Consider the following 23,344-nt stretch of genomic DNA (forward strand, 5'->3'; position numbering starts at 1 on the left):
TCTACCTCCTCAGTGCACACTGCTGTGATTTCCCCCTATTCTGCAGTGGAGGGAAATCACAGCATGCTTAGAAGGCTAGGGTATTTTTATGAAGAAAAAAAAAGATAGCTGTGATTTCAGATCCTAATAATAGGTCATGCAGAGTGGCTTTCTAGGTCATAAACTGACTTGGGTTCATTGCTCTTTTCAGATGTGACAATTGTGCTTTTAACAGTGTCTGCTTACATCTTGAAATTGTTTCTTGATGTTATTAGCTGGTTTTTGATTGGTTTAGCTGGCTATTTTGTAAAAAAAATGCAGGTTACTAATTTCATAAAATGAATAAATATCTATAGGTTTGCATACATATTAGATATAGGTAAAATATAGCCATTTAAATTCATGAGACTTGAGGCTTTACTACAAATATAATTAGATGCACCCATGGTTATTTATTATGACAAGATTTAACACTTTCTATAGCCTGATTACTGTCTTGTACAATTTAAAGAAAGTGGAAATTTAACACTCCTCAATTTGCAGTGTTACCAAAAATAAGGTTTGTGATTCCTCTGACAGTTCAGTAGGTATAATACACCCATGAACATTCGCTATATAAGTTGTCAGAAAATGAAGGCTATAGTGGTTATAATTTAATGAAATGTTATGCAGGATAGAAATACTGTTTGCCACTTTTCATTTTCTGGTCAAAAGGCATAGAGAGGCTCCTGACACACAGTAAACCCGGTCTGAGAGAATAACATAGTGAGGAGAACTTTCAGTTTTCATTCAATAAAATGTTTGGAAAAATTATTCTGAATGAAAACACTTATGATTCTGAATGTGAAAACACTTTGTGAGCAAAGTTTGCACATGTTTCTATCCTTCCATATGTGTCTCTTTCTCACAGACACATACAAACACAAACACCATTTAACTTCAGCCATATGTGATTTTGGGGGTAAAATACATGTATTTGCACAAAATTTATGTACAAAAGTTATGAATTTTTGTTCAAAAGGATACACTTTTTGAATGGAAATACATTCAAAATATCCAAAACTTTTGGCCTAAAAAATGTGGTTTTGTGCACAAAACCATCTGTTTAGTTTTTAAAAAGTGTATTTCTGTAGAGAATTATTTCTCCAAGCACTTCATAATATATGAAATACATTCTTTTTGTCACAGCAGAAATTACCCACACTCACTAGCATGGGTGAAATTGTTGTCTAGTTTAAAGGCAGAAGGTAAACAAGAAGTGAAACAAAGCTGTTACTGCTTCAGGTTCACCATTTTTGTCATGAGGTATTGAGCGCTAGACACCTAAAGCATTAATCTTTTTTCATGAGCTTCATTAGCTTTATTATTCACCTTCAGAATGCTAGTTCGTGGGTAACTTTGGGTTTGTGGGCAAATTAAGAGGAGAAGACAGCATAAATAGTAAAAGTAGAACTGCAATCCTTCACTAATTGAATTCTTGAAGGAAGTAATGAATTGTTTTAGAAATTTTCTTCCTGATGCAAAAAAGTGTTCAGTAACTGTATATTTCAAAGACTATTTTGAAATTTGAGACATATCTTGTACACAATTCAGTTGTGATTTTTACAAAACAATATTAATTTCAGCATGAAAAATGGTGTTTCATAGACAGAAAATGTTCTGGGTGTGTATTTATCCTGCATAAAATTCTAGTGTGTGTGTGTGTGTGGGGGGGGGGGGTTGCCTCTATTTTCTGAAACAAGAAAAATTTAAGCATTTCTGTTTTCTGCACACACAGGAAATATGTGCGAATTATGAGCAGAATTAGCTCTAAAATGTAAAGATGATTGTCAGTCTGTTTTTCAAGATTTCATCATATTCAAAAAAAGTGTTTTTGACCATTTTTAAGTATTCTCAAGTATTATTTCCATCTTTTAAGTAAGAGTAAAACATTACAAGTTCCTATTGTTGGGCTTATTCCACAGCATCTTGCACTCGATTTCCCCCTGTGATTTTTCTCTGCACATAGTAGCACAACTTTTAGTTTGTGCAGCAGATGGCTTTTTCATAGCATAGAGAATTTTACTCAGGTCAAACTACTTTTGCTCATTTGGTGGGTAGAAACAAACAAGATTTCTCCAATCCATATTCTATAAATGCCTGAGCATATAGGGCAGCAATAACAAATAAGGTAATCAACGAGCAAGGGGAAACAATTCCAGCATGGTTGAAGGGTTTGAATTCTCCTTCAATGAAAGTCACTGCTATTCAGTAACTCATAGCCACGTGTCCTTTAATCAGGGGGCACCACCAACTTTAATCCTCTCTAATTCTCATTTTTGTACAATTTTTGAAATGTAGATTTTTGTTATGTAGATAATCCTTGCTGCAGCCTGGTTTACAGTGACCTTTTGAGACCTAATTAATATTGGGAGTATGCAACGTGGGATTTTCAACTGAGGAAACTACAGGAATTCCAAATTGCATCAATATTTCATGCTTTCTGCATTGAGATCCTGATCCTGGCTGGCATAATCATTCAGCTAATTCACCCCTTGTGACTCATCTCTATAAGCAAACTTTGCAAAAATTTTCTGGTGAAAATATTTCTAAGAAACAAGAGACAACAGTATCAGAAAAGGGATTGCTAGTCAAGTGCATCAGTTAGTACAGGGGCAGGCAATTTGATATCCTACAGTTAGTTTAGATTAAAACTCCCATAATCTCTTATCACTGGTCATGCTGGCTGAGCATATTTATTATTTATTTATTTACTGTATTTTTACTCCGTTCTATCTCAACCCTGGAGGGTTGAGAATTTATAGATCAGATCTGGCTAGGTGACACTGCATTGACTGTTTCTAAATAGACAGATATCACACTTCATTGATTTACACCTTTTCATGTGATTAGAAGAAATATCAATAAGATATTTTTTTTTCTACTGTCATGTCTCAGTCATCTTCAGTATTTGATTATTTTATATAAAGGCTGAGTTCCCTTTACCTGAAATGCTTAAAACCAGAAGTTTTCCATATTTCAGATTTTATTTTTCAGATTTTACTAAACTGTACACATATCTGTACATACAATGGCATAGGGCAGCAACTAAAGTGGCATTAACCCTGGGCCACCAGTCACATATTTTTCATGATCCCCACCACCAGAGAGAGGAGAAAAGTGGGAGAGAGGGCTACTGTGGCAGTAACTGCTGCTATTGGCGCTGCTCCTCCATCATCCCTCTCCTCTTCCCTCTGCTTGCACTGCCAGACCCCTCATCCCAGTCAGTGTCTTTCCTATCGAGGTCTTCTTCAAACGGGAACTCCATAAACACAAGCCACTCTGACAGCAATGGTGGCGATAGGACTGTCAGTCACTAATTCCATGTTTGAGGTGATGGCTTCAGCACTCCTGCTTCAGCTGGACAAAGACAAAAGAATCTGTAAAATGGAGAGAGGTGTGAATTCCTTCCATTTAACAGATCTTTATATCTCCCTCCAACCACATCTCTCTCAAATGATCTCTCTCTCCAGTCCCACACAAATTCAATACCTGTACATAGATGTGGTAGCATCTATAAGTTTTGGAGCATTTGGGTTTTTGTTGTTTTTTGGAATTCTGGATAAGAAATAATCAATCTATATTGCATATCTCTAGATATTGAACTCAAAGCAGTATTCACAAGTGATATTAATACACTCTGGTGTATGAAGATTCCCTTCAATGTACAACATACTTCTTGCAGCGGCACATACTATATGTTGCAGTAATAGACAGAGCATACTGGGATGTCAATCCCAAGTATTGGATAACTAGGACAAACTAACTCATCAAATAAGTGTCCCATCTCTGATGAAATCAATTTAAATATTTATAAATCTTTCACGCACGCACACACGCACATGACTTCTAAGGATAAAAGTCAATTCCCAGAAGCTTCGGAATATTCTATAGCATGAAAAAATTTCCATAACAATCTCACCAGTATTACTAATAATAATCTTTCCATTAATTAGATTCTTCACCGTTAAGTCTTTAACAATAATTTCCTGAAAATTATCTTTCAATATATACTTTGAAAATTTTCTCCCAAGATACACAACAACATGAAGTACATATCAGAATCTATCAGGCCTGAGGTTATGTTTTTATATTTACAGGCAATTAGTGTACATGGCTAGAAGTCTCATAATTTGTTTGCAGCTGCCAAATAACACGATTAAAACATAATTTCCACATCATGAAATTAAGGATTTATACCAATTTCACCATCTGAATCTATGATTATAATTCCAATTTAGACAACAAATCTGGTTATGTATGACAGTTTTTATTCAAAACCAACGCAATCCTCAGCAAAAGTCTGACCAAATCTTTCTTCATAAATTGTTTATAAATACAAAAATGTTGACAATCAGGAGTGGCAGGATGCTGAACACTTAACAGCACAAATATGACACAGAAAGATGCTAAACATTTACATAGGCTAGTCTCGCTCTCCTTTTTTTACTGCAGTCATGTCAACACACACAGGACTCTCCAGAAACGAATTGTTTAAAAGAATTGAAGAAGCAGTTGGCTCTGTAGTTGACACATGGTAACTACGTTACAGGCAATCTAAATGTTCCTTGTGCACAATCAGATTTCAACAAACAAATTCTCAATAAATGAGGTCCAAAGAATGCACATTTATAATTAATATTTGACTTGAGGGATATCCTACTTGTAAAGATGTATGTTCCCCTATCTTCCATAAAGTGCAAAAGTATTATATTCAACTGAAACAATCAAAGGGCAAACAGTTAAAACCCTTTTTCTACTTTGCAATTGGTTCACTCTGTTTTAGTTAAAGACATCATTACAAACAACCTCCCTTGTACAATATATATGTTTGCTAAGTCATTTGCCAGAATGATAAAAGTCTTCAATAAGCTCTCGGGTCCAGAGCACAGGTAGTCGCCACATCTCAACTCGCAGCACAGGTAACTTACTTTTCTTTCCAGCACCCCCAACACATTGTCATCTTTAGTGTTTGAATATTAGTGTTGAAGCAGCTTTTGACAAATTTGAAGAACTTTTTCTTAATTCTTCCCTTCAAACAACAAGAATGTCCTTGAAGGGAATATATAGACAGACAACACATATATGGCCAGCATTTGGGACCACAGCCATCATAACACCACCAAATCAAGGAAAAAGTCAATTGACAGAGCCAAAAAACAAAATTGTTCAAGTAAATAAAACCAGATTCCAAGGGATCATAGCTTACTAAAGAGCAAGAAATTTGAACTCCTTTACAACTCAAGTATTGAGAAATACCACGAGAAGTAATGAATGAAACATTGTTCACTGGACAGTCTTACCTTTGCCATCTGGGCTTGCACTCCATTTGCCTTAAGAGATGCTACTGCTTTCTGTGCTGCTGCTGGACTGTCAAAATCTACAAAACCATAACCTGTGAAAGAGAAAATACAGAATATATTATTATTATTATTATTATTATTATTATTATTATTATTATTATTAAAAAGTTAAATGTTTTCCAATATTTCAGGCAACCTCTTTATCTTTAACAGCTACCATGTTAGCTGTTTCTTTCATTTTCACCTCTCCAAAATCAATTATGGTTATAAAATGGTGCTGGAAAATTCTTCAATAGACACTAGTTTAGTTAGATCCAGTAACATAAGAAATTGCCATTAACCAAGAGAGACAATGTAATCCTTTATGGTCTGTTGTAACTGAGAGCATTTCCACTGGGTCTCAGAGATAACCATTATCTGATAAATGATCTAATAATCAAAAATGACTCCATTATATGAAGCATATGCCTCATGTCTGAGCTCTAGCCACTTTTTAATATTCTGTCTTCTGGAGAAAGCACACTTTCATGCTGAATGGTTCAACTTTGGGAAGGCAATTCATAGCCCCCACTCCCTCAAAAGGAGCCGCAGTGGTGCAATGGGTTAAACCCTAGTGTCGGCTGGACTGCTACCTTGAAAGTTGGGTTGCTGACCTCAAGATTACCGGTTTGAATTCCTGGGATGGGGTGAGCTTCTGTCTGTCAGCTCTAGCTTGCGGAGACAGGAAAGTAGCCTCCCATCAGGATGGTAACACATCTAGGCATCTCCTGGGCAATGTCTCTGTAGACAGCCAATTCTCTCACATCAGAAGCGACTAGCAGTATGTTTGTCAGTTGCTTCTACATGATAAAAAAAAGCACGCACACCCTACCCCCAACCAACACAGACACTGGTCTTGCTTACTGAAACATTCTGGGAGTTATCTAAACATATGTGCTCCAAACTATGCTTTTATTTTTACTCAGGGCTGTAAAAATGATCCTACTAAAAATACTTCTGTTACTCCATCAGGCATGTCATTTCTTTCTGACCAAGCATACTTTTCGTCTCTCTTCTGTTCATCATGTTACTGATTTCAAAAGACTACAACAGCACGACACAACCAAGAATCACTACATTTCAATGAATTTTGGATTCCTAATGCTTTTAGGTACTGTTACATTATCCTGGTTGAGGCCACCAGGGGGCGCTAGAGAGAGACAAATATTCCATTTTATGGGGGGGAGTTGAAGGAGGAAAACTATTTCCCCCTATTTTTGCTGGTCATTTCCCCTCCCACCTCCTCATATCATAAACAAGATGGGGACATGGATGGGAGAAATAACAGGAAAACAGGGAGAAATGGTTTATCTCCTTCAACCCACCCTCTACCGCCATATGGACTATCCATCTCTCTCTAGCACCCCCTGGTGGCCTCCGCCCGGATATTGGAACAGCACCTACTTTTAATACCTATCTTGAAAGTATTTTTGAAATATGTGTGATGTGTCATTTTGCTTCTTTGAAATTTTTGCTACAATCCATTCAGATAGCAACAACATGTCTATAATAATACTTGAATTAGAATAATGATTGTTTAACTGCATGAGATCAGACACCTCCATTTATTAGATCAATATCCCTTAATATAGAAAGTGGCTGTTTCATTTACTGTACTGCATTTTAAAAACACGATTAACTCAGAGACTTGCACGTGCATCAAATACAGGGGGTCTGAGTAGAAAGGGGGGGGAAGAAAGGTGTTTAAGTACTCTAGTAGAATCCCAATAAAAATACAATTCCAAGAAAACACAACTCTCAATCCTATATCAAAAATCTGATATGTTATACTAATAATTCCAATTATGTCCCTATTTACCAAAGACTGAATCCTACTGAATTTAATGGGATCATTCTTTAATAGGCATATACAGCATTGAACTAAGCCTGCAATCAAAAAGAAACTAAGCTGAAGAAATAAGTCCATTTTAACTATATAGATTTATTTCTTAGGAGAAATATCTATGATTAAATTATGTATGCTTTGTGAGTGAGGGAAATAACGTAATGTTCAAGAAGCAAATCCTAAAACAAGAAATAAACAAATAAACAACCTTCTAACAATCAAAAGAGGTCATAGAGACTGACTAAAGACCTTGGGATTTGTTGGGTTATTCTTCCATGCCTGGGTAGCACGTCTCATACCTCAGGGCTCATGTGGGTTCATAGGAGGAGATGTGGACAGCTAGGTAGGCTGGACCAAAACCATTTAGGGCTTTATATATAGGCTAGTGCCTGCACTTTGAATTGCACCCAGAAACAAACTGGAAGCCAGTGCAACTGTTTTAACAGGGGGGTGGTTCTTTCCCTATGACCAGCTCCTGTTAGCAATCTGGCAGCTGATCTTTGAACCAGCTGAAGTTTCCAAACACTCTCCTGTGGCAGCCCCACGTAGAGTGTGTTACAATAATCTAATCTGGATGTGACCAAGGCATGCACCACCTTAGCCAAGGCATTTATGGACTTTTTCTGCAGTCAGTTTCCTTGTGCCAGTTACAAGGCACAAGGAAGTAGTTCAGGAACTGCAAGTGTCCCTCCCTATTAATTGTGGCCATTCAAAATCCAAATTGAACAAGTGCACAGAACTTTACAATGAATGCCTTCAAGATACTGACAGGCTGATGAAAGAATTTGACATGCGGTGTAGAACATGGGAAAAGATTGCACCTGCAGAAAAAATTATCAAATGCACTGGAAGCATATTCTTGTCTGTGATGGACAGATTTTTCCAAATGTGAAGAAATATTTTCAGATTTCTGCAACATTTTCAGTTGTCAACAGTTACAAATGAAAGGTTGTTTTCAATTCTTGAACATTCGAAAACATGCATAAGAACAATAGGGCAAGAAAAACTGATTGGGCTTGTACTCTTGAGTGTCCACCAAAGTTTATCAATGGAGCCTGACTTCTGTCAAAGTGTATTGGTAGTTTCCAAAAAGGCACTGTGATATTCTTTTGTAACTACTAAATTACCAATTAAGTCATTTCCAGTTATATTTAGATTTGAAACTTTGTAGCTAAAATAGAAATTTAATTTAATGAAGTTTATACAGTAAAAAAATAGAATGAGTCATAGAATTTAAATTATTTTGTATTATGGACCTACTCTTCATGATTCACTAAAAATGTTTCAGCCACCCTCAAATTATTTTTCTGGCTATGGGCATGGGAAGGAGGTATGCAATTTGGGCACTAAGGATGACACTGTGGTGCTTTAGAAAAGTTCTATGGGGACCATGGGTTGATAAAAAAAGCCAAATAATTGGATCATGGAGTAAATCAAGCCTGAACTCTCCCTAGAAGAAAAGTGAATGAACTGAGGGTATTGTACTTTCAACATACCATAAAATGATAATGTTTGGCAAAATAATGCTTAGGTTAATAAAAGGCAGTTGGAAGAGAGAAAGGCACAGATTAACTCAAGAAAGCCATGGCCCTAATTCTGCAAGACCTGAGCAAGGCTATTGATGACAATGTGACTTGGAAGTCTCTCATTCATAGGCTTGCTAAAGTCAACCTGATGGCAGTTAACAACAATACCAAATATGCCAAAGACACCTGAACCCATCTGATCATAGGAGCTAAACAAGGTCATCCCTGATTACTGCCTGGATGGGAGACCATCAATGAATGCCAAATGTTTAAGGCTATATTTCAGAAGAAGGAACTGGGAAAAAAATAATGTCAAAATATTCCTTGCCTAAGGAAATGCTATGAAATTCATGATATTGCCATAAGTTTTCAGCCAACTTAAAGACATGCTCGTGCACACACACGCGCGTGCACACACACACACACACACACAAAGAGATTGAATGCAACTGGTGTTCTGAATCCATGGATTCAACAAACCATAGCTTGAAAACATTTCACAGGGCGAGGGGGTATTAAAAAAAAAAAACAAACCTTACTTTTGCAGTGTGCCAAGCACTATGCTGTAGTCTCCTGCCATTTCATAGATTCTCGAACTCTCTCCAGCATTTGTTTGAGTTGTTTCCTATTTTATACTATTTAAGGGACATAATTTTACCATTATATATACTAATGTTATAGAGCCACTATATATAATAATGTTATGGAACTACAGCACCCCCCTCCATAAAAAGACTCCAGGCAAAATATATGACATTTTCTTTATTTTTAAAATATTTTCTGTGGCTCTAAAGTTGCGAAATATCAAAGCATCTAGCGGTTCCGAGATGGACCTAGCAGCACCTGTGTCCTAAAAACTCTATCATATCTAATTCTTCAATAAATGTATCAACTTGATATTTTATGTGTAACTTGTATCATTTGTATATTGTGTCAATTCTTAAATGTATAAAATGTATCTTGAAGGCAGTTACCTTCCTGTGCCCTCAGTTTGCATAATCCCTTAGGAACAGAGAACATGGACAAGATCCCTCCAACTGTTTCCCACGTCATATAATATCAAAACTTTTGTGTATGTATGAAAGACAGATGATTTCCTTTGTCACTGGAATGAGCTCAGGATGTTTGTTTATTCAATTAAGGCTGAGAGTATGCCACTCTCGGGGAAGAAGGGACTCAACAAACATGAATTCATTATTTTTCTGAATGGGCAGCCAAGTCCTTGATTGTCTGGAATTACCACCTTTATCTTTTGAGTCTTACACTCTTTGTCTCACACTGGACACTTGATTTAATCAGAGATTCATGAGCATATCCATGTCACCACTTCTTTCAGGTCATGCCCTTCCATTGGGCATCTGCTTCTGTAACAGATAGGTCTTCAAACTCTCCAGCCACCTACTGTCTTTCCTCCCGTCACAGGAATTTCCTTCTGCAGGCTGTGACATCAGGGGAACCAACGACCAATCAGATCCTAGCCTGCCTCTCTTTTTAGCCAATTAGGGGAGGCAGCAGAAAGTCTGAATAGCTGTCAGAATGGCATAAAATGTCATGTATTTTTTCTGTGAAGTTGTTCTTGTACCTTTTAAAGCATATTGCTTGTACTTGCATCACATTTGGAAAAACTGTAAAACCTTGCTAGCTTTACCTTCAACCTGGAGTGCTTGTTCGCAATCTGGGCTGATCTGGTTTAGGAGAAGCTCGCCGGGCACAGACCACCTTATCCGTGGTCCTAGCTGAAATCTCTAAAATAAGACTTGATCCTGGAATCACACCCCAGCAGATACTCAAGGAATTCTAACTGAAATTTCACCAGACAACAAAGTAGAATTGGTATAACTGCAATAGCATGGCTTATTCTACAGCCTTACAAAGCTTCTACATTTTGATTTTGATTGCTAACTTTAGAAAACTTGAAAAACATAATATATTATTTAAGAATTGTTAGCCACCTTGAGTTATGTAAGAATAATAATAATAATAATAATAATAATAATAATAATAATAATAATAATAATAATAATAATGTAATCATGTCACTGCAGCTAACTCACCTATAAATGATGCCATATAAATATTATGAGCAAAGTTAATTAACATTATGCATTCTATGTTTTAATTAGAAATTTCATTCTCTCAATGATAATTTTTTGCTTTTGTTTTCTCACAGCATGTTACAAAGAAAGGCATTTGTTATACACAGCAGTCTGCAAAATGTTCTGCAGAGAAATTGTGAATTTTGAATAACTAAGGCCACAATCCCCCAAATGCTTGTTTTGAACCAGAACTATTAAGTTCATCATCAAATAAGTAATTGTAGCAATGCTGACTAATAAGACCTGTGAGTCATACAGCATAATCCTTTGCATGTTTACTAATAGTAACCCCCACAGAGTTCAGTGGGTTCTACTTCCATTTCAAAAGAGTGTGGCCTTAATTTAGTATTCTCTATGGAAACTAAAGAGGCTTAAGTATGGCAACAAATATGAAATGGCATACTCTTTCACTTGCATAGTATATACATGAGCAGAAAAGCAAAATGAAGGTGGCTTGCAATTTTTGGGCACCTCTATCTAGTTGCCTACCCTTCAACTATCCCAGATTATAGTACAGGTTAATCATTAACAGTGTCAGGAGTTGATTTTTGATTACTTGAAAGTCCCCATAAATCTTCTCCTTGACATCTCGGAGACAGAAAGGGGTGTCAGTTGAACGTTTTTGAGAGCAACTGAATGGACTGATATTTCTCATGGGAAAAAGACTGATATGGGATTTTAGAGGTTGTCAGACTGAGAAGAAAGAAGGGGGCTGGCCAAAAATCGCCATTAGTGTTTTTTTCTTGAACTGTAGAGATCTGAGTAATAAAAGTGAAATCCAAAAGACTTCTGTGAGTGGCCTAAATTGCTAGCTAGATCCTTCAGTAGGGACATAAAAATGCTAATGGCAATATACGAGTATCTTTTCTCTGTAGTACCACAGCCTGATTTTCTCATTCATCCTTATGATCTGGCAACCACATATCAGTCTTATATGTATTCTGAAACTCCTTCAGCCAATTATGTTTCAACACTTTATTTTCAACCTCGTATGGGCCCTGAGATTTTGATTGGGAATGGGCTCAGACTACTAAACCCAACACTGTCCCCACCACTTCTGGTGCTTTGCTGTCATGCTGTGGCCTTCTAGACAACACATCCAGCATGAAATTACTTCTGCCTGGGAAGTAATTTAACGTGAGGTTGGACTTACTGAAGAATTTGGCTCATCCGACTTGTTTTGGGCTCAGTCTTTGGGGCGTTTGTTTTGTTGTTGTTGTTGTTATTATTATTAACATTATTATTATTATTATTATTATTATTATTATTATTATTATTATTATTATTATTATTATTTGGGGGGCATTTGTAGGGCCTTCAGATTTGCATGATCTAGCCCCTTCCAGCAAATGTCACCAAGCCAGCAACGCCCCTTTTACAGCAAACACCTTTTTCTTCCAAACTGGCCACTTTCTCTTGGTTTCAGAGAACTTTTTCAGCGAGTAAACACACGGTACTAGTCCCTTCCCTGGATGATTCTGGAACAGAACTGCCCCATGGGCTGTGTCAGAGGCATAGTAATGAACCACCAAAGGGAGCTCAGGGTCGAGATGTGCTGGATGAATGAAGTTTTTAATTCATCAAAAGCTACCTGACACTCCCTAGTCCATTGCAGCTTGCTTCCCAGGGACTTCACTTTAGCTGACTCTCCTTTCCTCTTGCTTTTCCATAGGTCTGTAAAGGGGCTGCTATCTTGGCAAAGTCTTTGATGAATTCCCTGTAAAATTGGCAAATCCCAAGAAACATTGCAATTGCCTCCTGGTACGGGATGCCTCCCAATCCAATACATTCTACACTTTATTAGGGTCCATTTTCACTCCCTCATGGGAGATCTGATATCCCATGTAGTCTAATCCCTCTTTGTGTAACTCACACTTTTGAATATAACTGTGCCCCTCTTAGTCTTTTTAACACTAGTTTCACCAGTGGTACATGTTCCTCTCATGTTCGTGAATAAATTAAGATGTTGCCTAGGAAAATGTGCATGCTCTTGTAAAGCAAAGGATGTTGACTCCCATTTATCCTTTGCATGAACACCTGAGAAGCCCCAAACAGGCCAAAAGACAACAAGTTATACTAGTACGCTCCCAGAGGGTAGTTGAAGGCAGTCCTCCACAGGGGTGCCAGAATATTATCATGAATATCGGCATGTTTTTGATTAAAAGGATTCCAACCAACTGCTCTCCAATAGAGAGACTAGTCATGCCATAAACATAGACCCACAAGTGAGACTACCAAAGCCTAAGATGTGTGCTATGCCGCAGAGGGAGAAAGACTGTTTGTGGAAGTTCATCAACAAAAACTTGGCAAGAGGGTTTATAGAGCTGGCCAACTCTGTGCCGTTTAGCCAAAGAAAGTTGGAACTTTGAGATTTTGCACTGATTTTAGAGGCCTGAACGCCATATGCACCTCCAATTAGTATCCAATTCCTTTAGTAAAGGATATGCTGGGACATATGTTGGGACATTTATCAAAAGGAAAGATCTTTACCAGTGTCTCAGATGCTTTTAAAATGTCCTGATTTCCCTCTACTTCTCCATTTTCTTTCTTTGTCCTTAACTTACTTCAGTTAATACAAACTGAGTAAGTACAAACGTAGTTGACAATTAACTCAGGCTAATTGTTCTGCATGTTTAAAGTGTATCAAATTCTGTCTTTATATTTAGAAGTCCAGGGTAGGGAGATATATAATTCATAGGAAGATATATAGCTTGTATTGACCAAATAGCTCAATAGACTGATCTCCAGTTTGGCAGATAGATTTGTGGACACTTTGTGAATAGAGTAATCTCCACTTTCATAGGAGTTGGGGTGTTAGACTCCTGGCAAAAATGGGAAGCCTGTGAATTTTAAAAACCCTAATAAAACATTTCTCTAGAAATCTCTAGGTCCTCCAGGTTGATTCCTAGAGGGGACATATTAAAGAAACCCACAAGTAATAAAATTTGCAAAAGTTAAACCCTCAAATGTTGTGGGCTAGCTTTACTTGAATATTTGAGCCATATTTTTGTCTCTTGAGAAATAAATCGGAACCACAGGGGTAATATTACTTAGGTTAAGCAATTTACTTGCCAGTTCTGGCAGGGTTGCAATGTATTTGTTTTCAATTACTTCAAAGTTACCAAAAATAAAGGGAGATTTCTCTGTAAGTTCTCTTCTGTCAGCTGTGGAGAGGGTTGGGCATGCCATCTCGGCTACTTTGTCAGTGACTGCTTTCTGGGTGATGCAGAAATAGTTGACACACTATCAAATTAAAACCTCTCAGACTTTATGTCCATCCAGAGTATGCTTTGCCAAGGATACCAGAATATGACTGAAGTCTTTTCATCAGAAAAATGGTAGTTCAACAAGCCAGTTACCTACTAATTGGTGGAAGCAGCTGGAAGCAAAAACTGGAAAGCATCCAATTTTATTCAGAGAAGAAACAAGGGGCACGTCTTATGATGTTGCAAACTATGTAACTTATTGGTAGAGAAGCATATGAATATTGGTTTCAATGAGCAACCATTTTTGAGCATCTTCAGACATTTCTCTTGTTTCTTCTGTTATATAAGCAAGTGTCAACTTCTGATATCATTCTATATTGACTTCCAATCCTTTGAAAAGTGTCACATTCTTTTTTGCAGCAGCAGCAAAGAGTTTCACAGTTTAGTGTTCCTAAAAATGTATGTGATTTCATATACTGTAGTTCCAAATGGTGTGTGATGTCTTATTAATAATGGTGTTTCCTTTCTTTTCCTGTTAAGTTTCCCATTTTTAGTTTCAAGTTTGCATGATCAGAAGGTTTTAGGCATAGCCTTCTCAAAATGTAATTAAATTCAATTAACAGAAACCCTTTCATGTTGCATTAAGGGCTTTGCATGTTCACTCAAGCTCAAAAATAAGTAGAAACTGCATCTGTTAAGAATCATGCCTTTAACAGAAGCATTATTTAATTAATACAGATATTATATTGTATCCTATACTGTGTTACTTCCAGTTTCCCCACTGCCATGGACTTGAAGGGCAGATTTGATACAGGCAGTCCTTGAGTTATGAACATCTGACTTACAAATTACTCATAGTTAAGAATGGGACTGAGGCAACAGGAAATGAGAGAAATCTACCACACAGAAGGAAAATTCACTCCTAGAAGAGTTATCATTCGGAAAAGATGTCTCAACTGAAGCTTTCTCACCAATCTTTGTTTCCACAACAAGCCAGAATTTTCCAAATCCAATTTTCACAGGGACACAAAGTCTCACAGGGGCACAGACAGCAAAACATAGCCACTAATATCTAAAGCATGCATGCATGCATACATACACACATACACAAACACACACACACATTAGAGAGAGAGAGAGGGGGGGGGAGGGAGGGAGGGAGATGTTTAAAATGTACCTGTTCTGATTTACATACAAATCCAGCTTAAGAACAAACCTGCAGAATCTATCTTGTAATTTGGGGGATGACTGAACTTCACCAGAATACACACAAGGAGTCTATGAAACTAAATCTATCATATAGCTGAACTTCCATTCTATTGTTATAAGAATCCAGCTTCAAAATCAAAATCATGAATGTACTGGTCACATAAATCCATTAGCACAGCATATTAAATTCAGGTCCGGTTCTTTATGGACGCCGCTGAAGCCCCCGCCTCAGGCGCAGCGCCTTCCTGGGCGCACCCGAAGTGGCAGTGACGGCAGCAGGCGGCCACGGCAGCAACCACTGGGTCACTCGCCACGGAACCAGGAAGTATTTTGTATTCTCGCAATATTTCTCGAGATCTCGTGGAAATCTTGTGAGATCTCGTGAGAATACAAGCTCTCACGAGAGCCCACTGCTGCTACCGGTAAGTTAGGGATGGGGGGCGCAATTTCGGGCGGGGGGCTTACCACCTGGAAAAACCTAGGGCCGCTCCTGATTAAATTGAATGGATTTTTTGGTTACTTGGATCTATCCATGTGTATTTGGAAACAGAAGCAACTACTAATTTCTAAGAAAAAGAATATGTAACAATAGTTCTGTCCTCTTTCTCATTAACTCATCAGAATGAGTTAATCTAGTAAATTAAGTGATATCAGTGCAAAATATATTGTTAAGAACTGAAGGTGCTAAACTGAAAGGTTATTTCCAAGCTCTGACCCAGCTGAACATAAAATACATCCATTTCATTTTCTTGCTACAAATAAGTTTTCATAATATTCTTGCATGTTTGGGAAGCATTTCTGTTGCTTTCGTGCAGAAATCTTTGGAGGCCATGAGAAGCTTATTCTCCTACTGCTGATGAAGGGTTACAGGGAGAGTAACAGAAACAGAAATAACAGGGGGGAAAAACTCATAGGGAACATGATTTCATATTCCAATATGTCCCCCATGTAAATTATTTTATGATAATGGCAGTACATTCAGGTTTGGGCCTTAAAAACATCTTAGTTAATTTCATCCTTGATTTGATGGGATAAAAGAAAATGCAGAGGGACAAATACCAATTAAAATTAATCCTTTTTGGTGGGCAATAATAACACATTCTGACAATAAAAGGAAGCCAGGAATATTATCAGTTTATACTAAGGTAAATTTCAAAGTAAGTATTTAAATTAGCTTTTGTATTCCATTTCTATGATGTAACACCCATGTTGCCTAAATATGTCTGCAAATTGTTAACATCTCTCTCTATTTTTTTTTAAATTGGTGCATTTTTCTTTAACATACTAAGGGTGTAGGGTTGTAAGATTTCAAATAACTGACTGATATACTGCCTCATTACACTACAGCATGGATCCACTTTAAATCCGGTTTCTGCCTCCTGCAGAATTCTGGGGTTCGTAGTTTAGTGAGCCCAGGACCTGTCTGGCTGAGTTGTTTAAAGGCTCCTCCCTAACTACAAGCCCCAAAATTCTGCAGGAGGCAGAAACAGGATTTAAAGTAGATCCATGCTCTAGTGCAGGGGCTCCCAAACTGTGCGCCACTGAGCCTTTAGAGTCCTGCAGATGATAATGACGGGCTCTGCAGTGCCATGCTGCTTCCCACCTCCTCCTCTTTCCTCTTCTTGAGAAATGTAGGGAAATGAAAGTTTTGAGCTGCCAGAAACAACAGCAGCAACGTCCTCCTGGGGCACAGATCCTTTCCCCAACCTCCTTTGCTGCCCAGACTTTTTCTCACCACCCAGACCCTCACTCCCGCCACCCATGCTTCCTTTGCTTTCAAAAACCTATTTCCCTCCCACCGCTCAGGGGGTGCTTTTATTCTGTTTTTCTTGCACGACAGAAGGGGCTGGACTGGATGGTCTCTGTGCTTTCTGCTACTGCTGCTGCTGCTGCTGCTACTACTACAAAAGCTGGATGGCCATCTGTCAGGGGTGCTTTGATGGTGTTTTTCCTGCATGGAAGAAGGGAGTTGGACTGGATGGCCCCAGGGGTCTTCCACATAACTACTGTTAAGTTTATGTTGGTTAAAAGTTGTTCTTCATTTTAAGTATTGTATTGTTCTTTCTGTCCTGTGTGAGTTAGTTTATGCACTCTCCATCCATCTGCTCCTGGTTCGATCCATATCGAGATTTTATATATATATATATATATATATATATATATATATATCCCTCCCTCCTGCTACTTCGCGGTTCGCTTTTTGCGGACTCCAGCTGGGCCATGCCAGGAAACATGGAGGACTCGGAAGAGGGGGCAGAAACCGGACCTGACTGCCTCTTCCAGGCTTTTGCTGCGGCCACTGGCCTTCACTCTCTCACCCACCCACCCTTGCTCACTCATCCAGCTGGAGCAGCATTCTTTCTTCCCTGGCTGCAGGGAACCAGCCAGAGCAACATGACGGGCCCAGAGCAAGAGCCCAGCAGGCACTGGTAGGGAAGGTTTGCAAAGGGGAGAAAGGCCACATAACAATCAAAATAATGTATAAATATTAAAATTAAAATAGTGTCCCTACTTTCCCGATTTCCACTCATCACGGTAGGTCCTGGAACAGAACCCCTGTGTTAACTGAGAGAACACTTATATATATATAATATAATGTAATATATAAACAGCGCTCCATGCAGTCATGCTGGCCACATGACCTTGGAGGTGTCTGTGGACAATGCCGGCTCTTCGGCTTAGAAATGGAGATGAGCACCAAACCCCAGAGTTGGACACAACTGGACTTAATGTCAGGGGAAAACCTTTACCTTTATCTTTAATAAATAAACATTTATTGGGGCTCCACAAGAAACTTTTGCTTCAAGAAGGGCTCCACAACTGAAAAGTTTTAGAGAACCCCTGCTCTAGTGTGAAGCAATCTCTAGAATAGGATTACCAGATATCAGCAGTTTTGATGAGACATCAGATAGGGGCATACAATTCTCCAGTTTTCAGGGGGTTATTTTCAGGCAAGAGGCAGAGTTACATGCAAACTTCCATTCAGGCTGACATCTTCTAACTGTCCTGCACTTAAATCAAATATTTAAATTTGCAAATGAACTTCATTTCCAATCAACAAAATATGTTCTGTCTAAGGCCCTATTCCACATAACATCACCAAGAACTGTCCATAGTTCTCACTGTCTGGGATGATCCTGACCTGGAAACTCAAATGTAGAGTTGGATTCAACTTGAATTATTTACACTTCATCATAAGTTAATTTGCATATTTATTACACTGACACCGAAGCATAACCCATTTAGGTAGTATACATCACATACCCATTTGTTTAACATATAGATTTGTATTCTGGCTGTTTTGTTGCCAGACCAAGGCTCTAAATGGCAGTCATGATTTTCAAAATAAACTAACTGTGGCATGTAGCTACAGAAGATCATCTGTGACTTTTATGAATGGACGCAAAGCTCCATGCTTGCAACATTTTAGGAATTTTATCTCATGGAGAACTTGTATGAAAAGCGATTCATGCACTTTACTATGTCTATTTTCACAACAACCCTATAAGGCGTCATCTACATGGGCTAGTTAATCTAGGGCCAGTTTGGAGCAAAAATGCTCTAGATTGATCTCAGAGGTGGCCCATGGCAGCAGGTTGAAGTCCAGTTTTCCAGATGGGTAAGAACACATGTGACAGTTATTAGTGTGTTCCCCTCTCTGCATAATGATTCTCAAAGATCATATCAAAATCTATAATTTTGGCCCCAAAACCTGCCTTCAACTTATACATGAGGTTGACTTATATATGGCACTAACCATCAAGAGCATAAAAGAAGCTTAGTGACCTAATTTTAATTTTGCTTGATGCCATTATAGATTAATAAGGAAAGAGATGAAGCACTACCTGCTTCAATGGAAGGGAAGGGAACCCACTTAAAAAAATCAGCAAGGAGAATTTAATATGTCTCTAACAGTGGTACATGAAAACACAGTTTGATTCTAAACACCTATGTCTCCCACAACCGAAATGGCTGGGGGCCTGCCGGGCTCAGTTTCTCAATGCTGTAATTAACTTGGCAGCAGGTTCAAATGAATTAAAACTAAATGTCACTATTTTTGCAACAAATCCCTCATCCTTGTTTTTTCCTGCTTGTCAGGAGAAGACCAGCAGAACAGCAATTAGTGGTAAACAGAGCAGTGAAAAAGAACCAAGTATACACTAATTAGGTCACTCACCAAGCGCATTCATTTCATTGGCAGATTTAATCAATGTTTTCCTGAAATGCCTTAAATCTCCTATGCTAATTTAAAGTTTTGTTATTATTGTTCTTTTAAACACAGATGGGACGCCTGGAGATTTTCAAGTGCTTTCTCCTTCTCCCTTGAAAAAACACTTGCTAAATACTATCCCTTAGAACAAATCACGCCAAGCAAACCCTGTGATAGGGTCGCCTTAGGTCAGAAACAACTTGAAGGTATACAACATCATCTACTACTGATCTGTATTACCAAGATGCAGTCACAAGGAAACTGCAACAATTTCCTGTCTACAGTTAAGATGAATAATAAATAATTGCATATGTGTTACAGAAAAAAAAGATATTATTGTGTATAGAAATATAGTCATTTAATTTCTGCTGCTGTTAGCCATAATCTAAAAATTCCTTAGTATTATTATTTTGGCTGGTGTAGTGTAGTAGTTTAGCTTTTGCAAAGGACTCCAGGAAACAAGTATGAATCGCCACTTGGCCATGGAAATCCATTGGGTGACCTTTTCTAGACTCGGAGTAAGAGAAGGGCAAACTGCCACTGAATAAATCTTGCCAAGAAAACTATGTGATAGAGTCACCTGAGGGCTGCCATAACATGAAGGCACATAACAACAATAACAATAACAGATGATGATGATGTGTGTGTATCCCCAGCTCACAATAGCTCCAACAGCGATGCATAATAAATATGATCATTTACAACAGTAAGTGACAAAACACATTAAAACACTCTTTACAGTGTTTTAGAAATAGTCCTTTAATATGACTTTACCACAAAAAATGAAACAGAACAATTTCAAACATCACCAGACACTGCCTTCCAGAAGCACAAGCCTAATGGAGTCAGCCTCATATCCCTTGGAAGAGAACACCATAATTAGGATGCTTCTACATGTCCACAATATTCTATATTTTCAAAGTACTGTAAAATGATAACAGGATCTCTGCTCAGGATGTCTCCCTCCTCAAACTATGTGTAAACAATTTGGAGGATTGGTCATGCTAAAGGGTAGGGATCTTGTAAGGCAGATCTGAATTGTGATTCTCAGACTGAATAGGTTAAAAATTGAGGACATTTCTAGCAATGTATAGTTGAAGGCTTTCACGGCCGGAAGGACTGGAGTGTTGTGAGGTTTCCAAGCTAAATGGCTATGTTCTAGAACCCTTTTCTCCTGACGTGGCTGGCATCTACAGAGGATCTAGTTGTGGTAAAGCAAGTGGAATACCACCCAGATACTGGGACCCCCTCCCTCCAGGCACCAAGCAATCAAGGGCCAGTGAATACCACCCAGACAGAGGATGCCTCCAGACAATAAACAATCCAAGGGAACAAAGTCCAGGCTATTTCCATGCAGATGCCCTCACTATCAACTATGATACCTTTTCAGTTATTCACATGCTAATGGATGGATCCCACTCAAAACACCTGAAAATCAGACTTGCTAACTGCACCCTTCACACTTGGTTAACAGATTGGTTCTTTCTCCCACCCTGGACATTCCACAGGTATATATACTCCACTTGCTTTACCACCATCACATCCTCTGAAGATGCCACCACAGATGCAGGCGAAATGTCAGGAGAAAATGCTGCTAGAACACGGCCATACAGCCCGGAAACCACACATCACTCAAGTTCTAACAATGTTTCACATTTACATATATCACTTTTTTTTTCGTGTCAGGAGCAACCGGAGTTGCTTCTGGAGTGAGAGAATTGGCCGTCTGCAAGGACGTTGCCCAGGGGACGCCCTGATGTTTTGATGTTTACCATCCTTGTGGGAGTCTTCTCTCATGTCCCCGCATGGAGCTGGAGCTGAAAGAGGGCGCTTATCCGTGCTCTCCCCGGGTGGGATTCGAACCTGGCAGCTTTCAGGTCAGCAACCCAACCTTCAAGTCACGAGGCTTTTATATCACTGGTTACCTCATATTACCTGCAAGCACTCTTTAAAAGGATGGACAGACTATTCTGTACTTGATTTGGTATTGATACAAGCATTCCACAGATAAATTTCAATAATGAATTGTGATACAGTTGGCCCTCATTATCCACAAATTCTGTATCAATGGATTCAACTACCTACAGATTGAAAAATAATTACAAAAAGCAAATTTGATTTTGCCATTTTATATCAGGTACACAACCTTATTATGCCACTATACATAATGGGACTTGGGCATCCACAGATTTTGGTATCTGTGTGTGTCTTGGAACCAAACCCCGGACAAGCATAGTCAGAATAACCATTCTGTATTTACTGCAGTATAAATATCGGAAAAGAATAAGACTCAGCATTTTATGTAATGTGACATGACATTAACAACAGAGTAAGAAAACAATTTCCATTCATTCATCAAATAATTTGTTTTGTATAATTCTTTAATTATGCCTGAATCTGCGTCTGAAGCATGACAGGAGCATCTGACCAGCAAACTAACTACTCTTTGCCAAGATTACAAACCTAAGTGATTTAGGAAGAAGAGCTATGAAAGCACAAGATTGCTTCAGAGAGTGCATGAAGTGATCTTATATCTCAGAGAAAGCAGTTTCCATTATATCTAAATTATTTACTCTAGCAAAAGGAGAAAGAAAAAGTAAACAAAACAAAGTTACTTTATTGTAATAATGAAATAGTATTATTATTTTATTGTATGACACAGCAAACAAGATAGATATGCTGGATTTCGTTTCACAAAATCACAAGTCGAACACTTCCAAAGTGTCTAGGACTGTGGATGTATTTTTGGATGATGCATGCAGATCCCAGGAGGGTGGCCTTTTGCAGTTGACAGATCATAATTTTGTCAATGTCTATTGTTTCCAAATGCCGGCTGAGATCTTTTGGCAACAATAGACATTGACAAAATTATTATTATTATTATTATTATTATTATTATTATTCCAAAGAAGACTCCCTCGCTAGATTCAGGTAGGGTCATAATTCTGACCTTTTCTGTAATTATTATCCAGTGAGCTCCTTAAACAGGGATTGGCCTTGTTTCAAATTGAGCAACACAAAATTAGGCAATATGTTTAGAGAAAATCTGGATTCAAATGCCTTGCCTACAGATTTAAAATCAGAATAATTCTAGAATTGTAAGGAGATTGAAATTTGATTATTCCTGAACTATTACAAGCAGTGTTCCTCATACCAGATACAATTGCATCTTAGTTTGTAATAGAACAAATTGCAATAGGAATATCTGCTGTTTCCCCTCATCGTAGCCAATGTGAGGTCTAGTGGTGACTGGAAAGTTTGCTCTGGCTGAGCTTCTGAAGAATTCTAAAAGCAATTTCCTATAAATAATCCAAACTAACTCAGAAAAATCAATCAAATTCTGAAACTAGATAGCAGAATTTTTCACATCATGCCCAATCCTATCAGGAACTGTTTGTGCCAACTTTATGGTTGGGGCTGTCTTTCTTGCTGCTAATGTAATGTAATGTAATGTAATGAAGCTAGATGAAAATAGGTTTTATGTTTTAGCTAGAGCCTGACTGGTGATATCTGCACTGTCTCTATCCTGATAACAGTGGCTATACTTTCAGAATGTGATTGAGATCTTACACGTTTTTGTTTTTTTTTATAGACAAGGGTTTTGCAACTAGCATTCCATAAGCCAACATTGCACAATCAGCTTGGTGTTCAAAGGCATTACATAAGTTTGTCCCTAGAACACTGAGATTTTGATTGGGGGCTTGATGACACTTGTGCAACAGGTGCATGAATGGGCATAAGAAGATTTTATATGCAGCGTGCATACTGTAATTACATTGGTGAAACTTAATACTGCGCAATCTTGCTATTGGATATTGGCCGTAGTCATCAACTCAATGGGATATGCATGTGACAGCCTCTTCTGGAATTGAGGGCTTTTTTTACACTGGC

The 23,344-nt window shown here is 38.2% G+C and overlaps 1 protein-coding gene across 7 annotated transcripts in view; it reads right to left on the reverse strand.

Moving 5' to 3' along the window:
- Positions 1–23,344, reverse strand: part of rbms3 (RNA binding motif single stranded interacting protein 3) — a 958,643-nt gene that overhangs the window by 312,319 nt on the left and 622,980 nt on the right. For all 7 annotated transcript variants that reach the window (XM_062958203.1, XM_062958201.1, XM_062958202.1 and 4 more), the window contains one exon: positions 5,322–5,413. In XM_062958203.1, coding sequence (XP_062814273.1) covers positions 5,322–5,413 — 92 coding nt within the window. The remainder of the gene's footprint in view (positions 1–5,321; positions 5,414–23,344) is intronic.

Source organism: Anolis carolinensis, chromosome 6 (genome assembly GCF_035594765.1).
Source record: "Anolis carolinensis isolate JA03-04 chromosome 6, rAnoCar3.1.pri, whole genome shotgun sequence".
Taxonomy (NCBI): Eukaryota; Metazoa; Chordata; class Lepidosauria; order Squamata; family Dactyloidae; genus Anolis; species Anolis carolinensis.